The sequence below is a fragment of the Naegleria gruberi genome (assembly GCF_000004985.1).
Source record: "Naegleria gruberi genomic scaffold NAEGRscaffold_43, whole genome shotgun sequence".
Classification (NCBI taxonomy): domain Eukaryota; phylum Heterolobosea; class Eutetramitea; order Acrasida; family Naegleriidae; genus Naegleria; species Naegleria gruberi.
The window spans coordinates 10781-23644 of NW_003163284.1; the positions used below are offsets into that span (position 1 = coordinate 10781).

The 12864-nt window shown below is 27.3% G+C and overlaps 7 protein-coding genes and 1 non-coding gene across 8 annotated transcripts; 4 read left to right on the forward strand and 4 right to left on the reverse strand.

The window, feature by feature from the left end:
- Positions 1-379: 379 nt before the first annotated feature.
- Positions 380-799, reverse strand: NAEGRDRAFT_70854 (uncharacterized protein; the record flags this gene model as incomplete). The annotated part of the gene is made up of 1 exon (XM_002673902.1): positions 380-799. The coding sequence occupies one exon, from the start codon at positions 797-799 to the stop codon at positions 380-382; it is 420 nt and encodes a 139-aa protein (XP_002673948.1).
- A 120-nt stretch (positions 800-919) lies between these two features.
- On the reverse strand, positions 920-1984 carry NAEGRDRAFT_70855 (uncharacterized protein; the record flags this gene model as incomplete). Its single annotated transcript, XM_002673903.1, has 1 exon — positions 920-1984. One exon carries the CDS (start codon positions 1982-1984, stop codon positions 920-922), a length of 1065 nt encoding a protein of 354 aa, XP_002673949.1.
- A 446-nt stretch (positions 1985-2430) lies between these two features.
- Positions 2431-3318, forward strand: NAEGRDRAFT_58847 (uncharacterized protein; the record flags this gene model as incomplete). The annotated part of the gene is made up of 1 exon (XM_002673821.1): positions 2431-3318. The coding sequence occupies one exon, from the start codon at positions 2431-2433 to the stop codon at positions 2995-2997; it is 567 nt and encodes a 188-aa protein (XP_002673867.1). The 3' UTR covers positions 2998-3318.
- A 2429-nt stretch (positions 3319-5747) lies between these two features.
- NAEGRDRAFT_70858 (uncharacterized protein) lies at positions 5748-6098 on the reverse strand (the record flags this gene model as incomplete). Its single annotated transcript, XM_002673904.1, has 1 exon — positions 5748-6098. The coding sequence occupies one exon, from the start codon at positions 6096-6098 to the stop codon at positions 5748-5750; it is 351 nt and encodes a 116-aa protein (XP_002673950.1).
- Positions 6099-6574: 476 nt separating this feature from the next.
- NAEGRDRAFT_58849 (uncharacterized protein) lies at positions 6575-8376 on the forward strand. The gene has a single exon (XM_002673822.1). The coding sequence runs from the start codon at positions 6618-6620 to the stop codon at positions 8343-8345; it is 1728 nt and encodes a 575-aa protein (XP_002673868.1). The 5' UTR covers positions 6575-6617; the 3' UTR covers positions 8346-8376.
- Positions 8377-8558: 182 nt separating this feature from the next.
- On the forward strand, positions 8559-9643 carry NAEGRDRAFT_70860 (uncharacterized protein; the record flags this gene model as incomplete). Its single annotated transcript, XM_002673823.1, has 3 exons — positions 8559-8611; positions 8771-8845; positions 8992-9643. 3 exons carry the CDS (start codon positions 8559-8561, stop codon positions 9641-9643), a joined length of 780 nt encoding a protein of 259 aa, XP_002673869.1.
- A 569-nt stretch (positions 9644-10212) lies between these two features.
- NAEGRDRAFT_58850 (uncharacterized protein) lies at positions 10213-11310 on the reverse strand. Its single transcript, XM_002673905.1, has one exon. It carries the CDS (start codon positions 11285-11287, stop codon positions 10241-10243), a length of 1047 nt encoding a protein of 348 aa, XP_002673951.1. The 5' UTR covers positions 11288-11310; the 3' UTR covers positions 10213-10240.
- Positions 11311-12523: 1213 nt separating this feature from the next.
- NAEGRDRAFT_t493 lies at positions 12524-12612 on the forward strand. The gene has a single exon. It is a non-coding gene; the product is annotated as a tRNA-Cys (tRNA).
- The last annotated feature ends 252 nt before the right edge of the window (positions 12613-12864 follow it).

Sequence of the window (12864 nt, forward strand, 5' to 3'; positions counted from 1 at the left end):
GGAATATATAATGATGATAAAAATACTGTAATATATTGCAATCTTAAATATTATTACTATTATAACTATATTGAAAATAGATGAGGAGTATTGTTCTTATTTACAAAACAGAAGAATATGAGAGAGTATAATACTAAATTTTAACAAAGGCTTTCAAATTCTTCTATTTTTTTATTAATAGAATTTTAAGCAACAATTCTGAAACAAAGCCTTGGTAGTAATTGAGCTTTGAGAGAGAATTAATTTCAAATGAGTGTTTATTGAGAGTGTGATGTTTTTTATTGTACAATATATTTAGATTTTTTTGTTATTATGTTAGTTTTTCAATTTATATATGGAGTGAGAGAGGTTTGAATGGAATATTAAAATATTATTATTATTATAAATTATTTAAATTATCTTTAATTGAATGAATGTATTGTTCTAAATCTTTAACATCTTCAAAATGAGTATAATTTCTATCAATGATAAATAATTTATTTTCCAATTCCTTAATACTTGATTTTAATTGTTCAAAATCTTTTTTAACTTGATTACTTGTTAAATATATATTTGTATTATTATTTAATGAATTATTATTATTAACAGATGATGAATGTATACTTTGTCTATCATAAAATCTATTTATATTATTAAATGATGATGATAGTGAGGAAGAGGAGGATGATTGTTGTTGATTTAATATTTGAGAGAGTGATGTTTTATGGTAGGATGGTTGTTGTGAATGTGAATGAGATGATAAAGAAGAGGCACTACTCAGTACTGATAGATTATTATTAAGGTATGATGATGATTTCATTTTTTTTAAGGTTTTTTAAAAATATAACCGTTACTCTATCATTCAACTTGATCATCATTTAAAAATATATTAATTAAAATAAAATAAAATATTAAAATTTATTATTATTTAAATAAAATATTAAAAAACAAATAAATGAATAAAATAAATAATTGGGAATGAAAATAATAAACCATCAATTCTATCTAAAACACCACCATGTGCACCAAAGAAAGAACCAGAATCTTTAACTTTTGCAATTCTTTTTAAATAAGATTCAATTAAATCACCAATTATACCTAAAATACCTAAAATAATACCATAAATAATATAATAATATAATGAATTACAATTATAAGTACAATTATTTGAACTTGCAATTGTAATATTTGATTGTTCAAAAAATAAATGTAAATCAAAAATAAAATAATTAATAAAATATAAAATAATAGATAATAAAACACTTCCAAATATAGCACCAATACCACCTTCAATAGTTTTATTAGGTGATAAATATTGATGTAATTTATATTTACCAAATGATTTACCAAATGCTAATGCAAATGCATCAGATGACCAATTATCAAATAAAGTAATTACTAATAATAAACGATGTGTTTTTACCATAATTAGTGCTCCTGAAAATCCTAATCCAATATATAATACTGAAAATGTTCTCAAAAATATTTTAATAAATGTTCTTGTATGTTCTTCATCACTCTTTCCAAATGATGAAAATAAAATCATATCAATTATAAAAATACTAAAATAAATAAATATAACATAACTAAATAATAATTCTAAATTATTTGGATAAAAATATGAAATAAATGTTAATACAAGTGTTAATATTAAATCAATATAAAAAGATGAATTGGATAGAATTTTTAAATCATGAGGTGTTGATATTTCTTTAATAGATGAAAGTTTAATTGTTGTTGTTGTTGTTGTATTGTTATTATTATTATTAGATGTATTAGTAGTAGTATCATTGTTATTATTATTGTTATTGATATTATTATTTGAGGATAAAGGTAAAATTAAATCAACAATTCTATTAGTAATACCATGTAATTCAAAAATACCAACAATGGATAACAATGTTGTAATTAAAATTAATAATGAATGATATTTAATACAAAATATTACTATTGGTATAGCTACTCCTGCTACTATAAATCTTTGAATTAAATTCATTAAATTCATCTTTGAAAATTGTTATTATTGTTGTACAAGTGATGATAAAGTAATCAGATGATGAATAATTTAATGATGATTTTTTTTTTGATTTTAATTGATATGTGTGTGATCCGAAAGTTAAAAATCATCAACAGACAAATTGTTTTTAAATTAATTGGCGATGCGACAATGTGAACTTTTTAATACATGATAACAATTCAAGAGTGTTCCAATTTCATTTTAATAGGTGTTTTTTGTAATATTGGGAATGTAACTTGGAAATTGGTTGTTTAATTTTAAAACATTTATGCTAAGTCAGAATTTTTTAAATTCATTTACAATACAATATATTTAAAGTTAAATAATAATTTAAAAAAAACTGTAGATGGAGTGCGTGTAGATTCTCAAACAAGAATATATTCAGTAATTTTACATTTATATCTTTTCAAAAGAATCAATTATTATTAAAAAAAATGTCATCACCAACATCACTAAATAACAAATTAAAAGTCCTATCACTCTATCGTCAAATATTAAAATTAGGAAATGAATGGGAAAAACACTGTACCAAACAAATGACAAGTTTTCATAAGAATATCTATGAAAGACAATTTATTACATTTGAACAAGATGCACAAGATTATCATAAAGGTGATGAAGAAATTGAACGTGAAAAGGAATATATTATTGATCAGGCAAAATCACAATTCCGATCCTTTAAAAATTTAACCAATCCAGAAGAAATTAAATCTAAAATTGAATTAGCTGAAAAAAGACTTTTATTAACTCTTCATTATGGAATTCCATTTGAAAGACCTGAACATGTAAATATTTATGATAACTTTTGGAAAGGTCAAATAGATCCTACTTCAACAGATTATTCAGAATTTAATAGTAGTAGTACTACTACCACTACCACTACATTCAATGAATCAAATATTCATTCAATGAAAGGTTTAAATCCAAATTATGATGAATTAGAACCTAAATTTCCAACTCATAAATCTCTAGATTTAGATGAAGATGAAAATTGGAAATAATTACATTCATTACCACCATTAATACCACTCTCACCAATACTATCACCACCTGAAATTGTTTCTCAATCTCCCACTTGTTTAATAATAGAATTTATATATATTATACTAATACTCCTACCACTACCACTACTACTATTCATGTACTGATGCATTCACTCCATTATTTCCTAAATTATTTTGATGTAGATGATTATTACCACCCTTAATTATAGAATTTACAATAATTTCAACATCTTGTATTCTATTTTGAATAGCTTGTAAATGTTTATACTCTTCTGAAATATTCTTTTCAAGTCTATCTGTAATAAATTTAGGTTGTTCAGTTGGTTTAAATTTTCTAGTTTCCATACAACGTTGATGTAAATTTGTAATACTCATTATAACTTGTGAATATAATTGTGATAATTTTCTATTGGCTAAATCTTGATGTGAATAGGCTGATTCTAAATTATAGGATTTAGTTTTCAATTTTTCTAATAATAATCTCTTTTGTTGATTTTCAACATTTAATTCATATAATCTATTTTGTGCTTGTTTTTGATAGGTTTTAAATTCTGTTTGAGTTTGCTTAATTAATTGTTTGTAATTTTCTTTTTGATTTTCTAAATCAATTATTGATTCATGTAATATTTCATATCTTTTTAATATTTTATCCATATCATCTTCAAATGTATTATTATCATGTCTAGCTACTATATTCAGATAATTTTGAAATAAATGAATTTTTTTCAATTCTTCTTCCTTTTTCTTTTTTTCATCTGTTAATTGAGTTATATTTTTAGTAAGGCTAACAATTTGTTTCATCTTTTCTTCATTTTGATTTTGTTCTTCTTTTACTTTTTTATAATACTTGTCAATTTTAGATTCATTAATTTGATTAAATTGTTTCATATCTTTTTGACTATTATCTAATTCTTGTCTTCTTCTTGTTAATTCTAATTCTTGATCTTTCCATTTTGTATCATTAGATTCATATTCTTTCCTTTTTTGATCAAGCATTTGTTGAACTTTTTGTAGTTCAGCTTTTTTACTTTCCAATGCTGCATCAACATTATTAACTTTTTGTGGTTTTTTACCATTGGAAACAACACTCGGAAATTGTATTTGAGGTCCTCTCGTAATAAAGAATGAATCACCACCTTCATTAATGGCAGATATATCATTCAGATTAATAGCAGCAGAAGAAACAGCAGCTGATGATGAATTCATTAAATTAAGTTGAGATGCATCTTTACGTTTCCTTATTATTGATCCTTTTCTTCCTTTACTATTAGCTCTATGTGATGATTTTGGATTAGTACTATCCTCTTCATCTTCTTCATTCTGATTATATTTAGTGATGGGTCCATCATGAGACACTCGGGGTGATGGAAGTGGATTTGATGTTGGCAAAAACACTGAACCTGCTCTAAAGTTACTAGTCATATTATTGTTGTTATCCAAAAAAGATCAGTCCTGATTAATTGATTAATGATGATGATAATTATATTGATGATGTTTCTTATTCTTAAAGTTCACTACGATAGCATAAAAAAAGGTTCCTTGTTGTTGTTGTGTTGTTGAGGTGTAAGGAAGTGTAGGGTAATTTTTTTTTAAATAAGATATGCTCAAACGTTTAACTACAAATAATTTGGCGGGGGAAAATCGGTTAGAAATCCATCACCACTTAATATCCATGATAATTATCATCAGCCAACTCTGAGAGTTTATCTTAATAACAACACAACTATATACCCTTGCTATTCAACAATCCATTTAATGAAATTCATTTGATTGACTTGGTGTGTTTGTTATAATTGTTAAGACTAGCTAAATTTACCTCAATGATTACATTATTCACTGTAAACAATTTGCGTACATTTAATAACTTTATAAGGAAGATTCCTAATTTGTAAACTAGTTAAAAAAATGAGCAAATATACATTACTTGTTCTTTTATTCATATTGTTATCTCCTCCTCATCAATTTATTCATCATCATTTATTTAATTATCATTCCAACAATTCTAATAATAATAATAATATAAATAGTAATAATAATAATAATAATAATAATATAAATAACATGAATAATATAAATAATAATTTAATAGAATGTAAAGAAATTAATTTATCATTATCACCATGTTTAATGAATGAATATAATAAATATGATTATTTAAAAATAGAAAATAAAAGTGAAATATTAAATTATATAAATAATAATGAATATATAAATAATAATAATTTAATTGAATGTATTTCAATAGTTGAACATCCATTATATTTAAAAGAATGTGAAATAATATATTTAAATAATATAATATATGATACATGTCATTTATCATCAACATTTAAATATTTAAAATGTTATAATAAACAATGTGTACCATGTATTAATAATAGTGTTTATATTAATAATGGTTTATATTGTTATAATTTTAATTATATTTCAAATTATATTGGTTGGAATAATTTAGATAAATTATTATTACTTTGGATTATTTTTATTTCTTTATTATTATTTTATTTATTTACTTATTTAGTAATTAATTATTTTAAATATAATAATAGACATTTTAAAAGACAATATCAAATGTATATATATGATTTTATTATAAATAAAATTAATAAATATTAAATCTTTTTTAAACCTTTTTCTTCCATAATTACTTTCTAATAATTGTTATCATTTCAATCCAATATATAATAATAATAATAAAAATAATAATAATATTATATAAGGATGATAATTAATAATTTTAAATAATATTAATTTGTATTATTATTATTATCATTATTTTTATGTATATATAATTCAGGAGAGTATAATCTTTTATCAAATAATTGATAAGCGTGTTCAGGTAGAGTAGTTAATTTCTTTAAAAAAGGTAAATCATGAGTTAACATATTTGATAATAATTGTTGTTGTTCTTGTTCTGTTCCGAAGAGTGATACTACTGAAAAGGCTTCTTTAACATTGTGTGCAAATTTTGATCTCATAGGAAGTGGATATTTATATTTCAGACGAAGTAATTCCCGAAGTAATGTATATGATTCACGTGTTGTTTTAGGTAATTGAGAATATGATGAATATTTATAAAGGAATTGTTTAGTTAACATTTTTTTTAATTAATTTATATTTATTATTTGAAGAGATGATTAATTTGATTGAAGTAAAAAGTTTGAAGAAATTAGATGAATATTTTAGGCTTTCACGTTCGAGTTTTAAATATCACGTTACTGGTTTTATGTTGAATGAAGAGCAAAGGCTTGGTAAATCAATTTGTTCAAACTCAATAAGGCTTGTTGTCCTCCCCATAGGCTAAGCAGCATAGGAGTTTTGAGTGAAGTTTGGAATTGATTGATGAACACCAAATCTACCCTCAATACTGAAAACACCAAATTGAGAATTATTCAACAACCTCCTCATACGTGCCACACACATCTTAATTGGTCCGAAAATGGTTGTTTTCATTCAGGCTGGTGTGATGATCACGCTCAACAAGAAGCAACTGAAAGAATTTATAATTGTACAAAATGATGGTACTTTCCTCATTAGAGAAAATTTTATCAATACACAACTTGTAAAAAAACCCCTAAAATCCATCCACACATTTTTGTACAGAATCTATCCACAAGATGACTAAAAAGAAGGAGAAAAAGGTTGAAGAAAAGAAAGTGGTGGTAGAAGAAAAGAAACCAGAGCCTGAAAAACCTAAAAAGTCCTTAACACCATCATTCTTCTCAAGGAAAAAGAAGGATGATAAGAAGCAAGATGCCCAAACACCATCAACTCCAGGTTCTTCACAAATCTTTGAACAACAACCAACAACACCAAGAGACGCAACAAGTAGTGAACAAACACCTGTAGTATTATCTTCCGATAATCATTTACTTGAAGATACAACAACTCAAGCCTCCACAACTCTTCAAAGTGATGAAGTTTCTACTACTTCAGGAACAACAACAACTGATGATAGTATGCTCAATAGTACAAGTGATGTTCCTGTTATTACAAATAATGAACCAATTTCATCATTAGAATTAATTAATACAACCACAACTGTAATGACTGAACAATATCAAGAAAATAATTTGGGTGATTCTGTTCAATCTATTGATACTACATTAACTTCAAGTCAAATTAATGATTCAATGCTTGCTTCTGTTACAAGTGTAGAATCAAGTCCAGCAACTCCTGTTGATGAAAAGAAGGAAGAAGAAACACCAGTTCAACAAGAAACTCAACCAGTAGTTGTTGAAACTATTGTAGAAGAAAAGAAGGAAGAAATTGTTGTTGTAGAGACCACTCCAGAAGTAGTTGTTGATGAAAAGAAGGAAGAATCAGTTGTTACTGAAACTACACCAACTAGTCCAGTTGTTGTTGAAGAAAAGAAGGAAGTTGAAGTTGTTCCAGAATCTGTAGTTTCCGAAAAGAAGGAAGAAACACAAGAAACTCCAATTGTTGAAGACAAGAAGGAAGTTGTTATTGAAACACCAGTTGTTGAAGACAAGAAGGAAGAAACACCAGTTGTTGTTGAAGAAACTCAACCAGTTGTTGAAACTGTTGTAGAAAAGAAGGAAGAAGAAACACCAATTGAATCTACACCAGCTGTTACTGAATCACCAGTTGAAACAATTATTGTAGAAGAAACTCAACCAGTTGTTGTTGAAGAAAAGAAGGAAGAAATTGTTTCCGAAAATGTTGAAACTGTTGTTGCTGAAACAACTCCAGTTCAACAAGAAGTTACTGAAGTTAGTGAAGAAAAGAAGGAAGAAACACCAGTTGTTGTTGAAGAATCTCAACCAGTTATTGAAGAAAAGAAGGAAGAATCAGTTAAGGAAGATCATGAAGCAATTTTGGAAAAGGCTTTGGAATCTACTAGTATTGAATCAATTCCAGAACCTGTTGTTGAACAACCAACTCCAGTTACTGAAACTGTTGTTGCTGAACCAACACCTGTTCCAGTTGTAACTGAAACAACTGAATCATCAGATGATCAAGATAAGAAGATTTTAGATCAAGTTACTTCTGAATTCTTTGCTGAAAAATCAGAACTCAGACAAATTGTTCATGATAAGGCTGAAACTGTTGATTTATATCATCAATATAGAGAACAAGATGAAAAGGAAAAGAAGAAACTTTTGGAAAAACAAGAACAAACTAAGGCTGCTTCAACAAGTACTTCTACTACTACATCTACAACAACAACAGAAAAACCATCTAGTACTAAAACTACTAAAACAACTACTAAAACAACTATTGAGGAAAGTTCATCAGCTTTGAATTGGGTTATTGGTATCGGAGCTGTTGCTGCTAGTGCTGTGATAGGTATTTTCGCAGCTAAGAAATTCAAATTATTTTAAATTTTTGTAACAATATAGAGTAGTTTATTATATTATCCTATAATTATTTTGTTTTTAATAGATGACGATTATTAATATCACATCTTGATTGAGTTTGTGGAATAAATTGTGAATGTTGAAAAGGATTCTGAAATAAAGCGAAAAAAAATTAACACACAAATACACGTGTTCACACATTAAATTTTCTACTTCGGAATATTAGTACTATATAGAATGGGTTTTCTTACAGAAATGATTGGCTTTATTGCCATTTCAAATTGGGGAAAGTATGTTTATTATTTCTCTTATTATTTATTATTTATTATTATTATTATTATTAATTTAATTATTGATGACGATCGTCATCATTTACACTAATATTACAATTCTATAATAATAATTCACAACAATTGATGACACAATTAAATAATATACATTTAAAATAGTTTATTCCGTACATTTGGTGGTAGTGCTTTCAGTTTCCATTCCACTAAAATGTTTGTCTATGGTAAATATGTTAGGTAGGTGGAATTTATCAAATTTAAATAATATACATTTATTAATATTTAAAACAATGAATCAAAATATTATCAAAATAATAATAATAATCAAAATAATATTAATAATCAAAATATATTATCAAATAATCAAAATAATAATTAAAAAGAGTAATTGAATATCCATTTGGAGATATGCGTACAATTCGATTAAATTTAAATAGTTATGAACATTTACGAAAACGTATTGCAGAATCACATGGACTTGATAATGAATCAATTCAACAAGTTTACAAATATGAAGAAAATTGGTGGACTGAAAAAATTAATGATAATGAAGATGTAAGATCTCTAAGAGAATATCATATTTTATTATGGAGTAGAAGTACAGGTCAAATACCATCACGTAATGTTAATTTAAAGGAAATTCCAGATGAAATTAATCAAGAAGCAGAAAATGAAGTTGTATCAACAAGTACAAGTGGTGAAGTTGAAAAGAAATCTGAAACTTATTCATCACATGATAAGACTGTTAGTGCTCTTTCACTTATTCATTCATTGAGAAAGAAGGATTCATTCACAGATGATGAATATCAAATACTGACTGAATTAATTTTACAACATGATCCATACATTTTATCTTTACATTCAAATTTCAAAGATGATGAAGATAGCTTTGTCATTTATGCAAAGAGAAAAGTAATTGATTATACTGTTGGTTTTCATGCAATTTCACTTCCACAAAATTTAAGACAAAAGAAGAATGTACAACGAGATGATAAGGATAAGGATGAAGAAAATGATTTAAATGCTGTCTATTAATTGTATTGTACATTAAATTTTCTATTGTAAAAGATTAGCTTCTTCTACTTGTGTGATGGCTGATACTGCATTCTTATATTCCTCTGTTTCAACAATGGATTCTTCTTCAACTTCATCAAGGAATTTCTTCAAATCAGAATAGGCTTGATTTAATCGTGATTGAGTATTAGGAATCATTTGTTTTGTTTCCTCAATGACATTTTGTTGTTGTTTTAATTTGGTTTCTTCATCTCCTCTTTCTTGCATTCCTGTGAGTCTATCGGTTTCCTTTTGAAGTTCAATTTTGTAGTAATTATATTCCTTGAAACATCTATTACAGCTTCCAGTCTTGATTTTAAGTTTTTGTGTTGTAGCCTTTGTGGACGATGATGAATAAATTAAGTGAGGTGTAGTTGTTGTTTTGTTTTTTTTGATTTTGTATTTGGCGCCAAATACTTTACATTTTTAAACCTTAGCTGTTAATTGTATGGAAGGTAAAAAGCTAACAATATCCATACAACAAGGGAACTCGATTACAAACATTGTTCTACAACACCAACAACATGAAACACACAAATAATAATCAATTAAAAAAATAGAATCAAATTTTTTACAAGTTTAGATTTGAGTAAGATCTGGCTTTTCTGGATAAGTACAACCTTCATATTGAATAATAGTTGAGGAAGTATAAATACCAGCCTTAACACAATCATCAATAGGATAACCCTTAGCAAGATAGGACAAGAAACCACCAACGAAACTATCACCAGCACCATTAGTATCAACAATCATTTCCTTTGAAATCTTTCTAACTGGAACCTTATGTGATTGACCATTAATACCAATACAAACATCATCAGCACCTTGAGTGAAAACAACAATACGTTGTCTCTTTTCATTCTTCTTTTCGAGGAGAGAAGTCTTGGCAGCAATTTCAGCAACATCAGTAAGATCCCATTTCATTGAAGTAGCAAATGTTCTAGCTTCTTCTTCATTACCAAATAAATAATCAGCATATGGTAAAATTTGCATCAACTTGTCATTAAAGAATTGAATAATGAAAGGAGCAGATAAATTGAAAGAGAAAATCTTATCATTTTCACAAGCATGTTGAGCAGTAGCCAAAACACTTTCAAATGAAACAGTCAAGAAAAATCCAGAAATGTAATACATTTGAGCTTGTTTGACAGCAATTTGAACTTGTTCACTTTGATAATGTTCAAATGAATACTTTTCAGCAGCACCCAAATTAGCAACAAGAGCTCTTTCATTATCACAAACTAAAACAGCACAAGTACCAGTTGGCTTTTCCTTTGTAACTTGATAAATAACTTTCAATCCATCCTTTGTGACAGTATCTCTCATAATAGAACCAAATTCATCATCACCAACACAACCTAAAAAGACAGCAGTTGGAACACTTGATTGATTCATCCATTGGAAAACACGCATAACATTTTGTGTAGCACCACCAGCAATATATTTAACTGGATAATTAGAAACAAGTTCTCCATATAATGGAAGTTGTTTTTCACTAGCTAAACAAGCAGAACCATGAGGAGCTTCATACTTGTCAATAAATTCCTTTGGAACAACAGCAGAAATATCCAACAATGGGTTACACATACCCAACAAGAAGCCTTCTGGAACAGTGGTAGCAGACATTTTGAAATGATGAAGAAAATGGGTCCTAGTATGAAATGAAGGTATTTTTTTAAAAACGAAAAAATCAAATTTTCCAGCACGACAAGTTGAACATTGAATATTTTTTATGCTGGTGATGGTGAAGGAAGCAGTGGTTAGAGTGGATAACGATGATGAACAACAAGAGAGCAATGAAGAGGAGGATGATATTATTGGTGACAATTTTTTCATATGTTTTGCTCTAACATTGAAAAGAAGTTGTTGTTTTTTTAAATATATAGGTGAGAATGATGATCCATATATTGATATCCAATGAAATTTATTGAAATAAGAATCAAATAAGGCTTTTGAATTTATATTCAAAGCCTTTGATGAGTCATCAAATAAGATGCAACAACACAACTTTAAAAAAAAGCCTTCTTTCTAACCAACTGTTCTCCTGTAATCATTTTCAGCATTATGGCAACACCTATTGAATCATTAAATTCAGTATTTGTTTATTATGTTGATAAGAATACATATCCCCACAAGGAAATAATAGATGATGATGAATCTCCTTCTAGTCCAACTATTGCCATAGAGGAAGGAGGAGGAGGATCATCATTGTCATCATCATCATCATCATCATCATCTGCAGCATTGAATAGATCGGGGAGTGCTTCACCACCTCCTTTTAATTTAACTGAAGTGATGAATACATCATATCCATATTTTCATAATTCAAAATTTCAAATCGGAAGTTCATTGATGGTACATTCATATTCTTCATTTCCTGTTGGAGTTTCAATATCAAAAATAGAGGAAGGAAGATTTGGAAATTCATTATTTGTAGTTTTATTTGGTAGGTTTTAAAAAGATTGGAATATTGATGAAAATTTATTTTGATCAATTAATATTATAATATGAATGGATGATTAAATATATATTCTAAAATATCATGTTAATAATAATTTCATCATCCTATACCTAGGTATTACTCGTAGAAAAAAATGGTTAGGATCAATTTATACTGAATATATACAAAATCAAGCCTGTAATTTAAATGAAATTGCACAACCCGGGGAAGAATTTACTTCCGCCATTTCTGTTTTTCTTTCCAAGAAGCACAATACAGATACTGAGAAATCAACAAATCATCAGTTTCCAGTGTAATATAGGTAACATTCATTGCTTTCATTGTGTTTGTGCAAAGCAGGGTCAAGAAATAACCAATGTCTCAAAATTCGAAATTTGCCTTAATAATTTTCTGAGCATAAGGGGTGGTTAGCTCAGCGGTAGAGCACCGGATTGCAAAGATATTTGCAGCAGACATCCGATGGTCACGTGTTCGATCCACGTACCACCCTTCCTTTTAGATATTGCACCTAACGGTCATTATTGATGCTTAGAGCTCGCTTATTGTGACACCAAAATAAATCCTACCTTTATAACCAAGCTTTGCCTAATTGTACACTAACTTTAATGAAATCCTCCCTAGAACTTTTTTTCACCCGAGATTGTTAACTGCCTGGATCTTCAGGCGAGTCAAGTGGGCGGACGTATCCAATAAGGATGCACCATCTCAGAAAGTGGACATTTAAATTCCAAGATTTTAACAA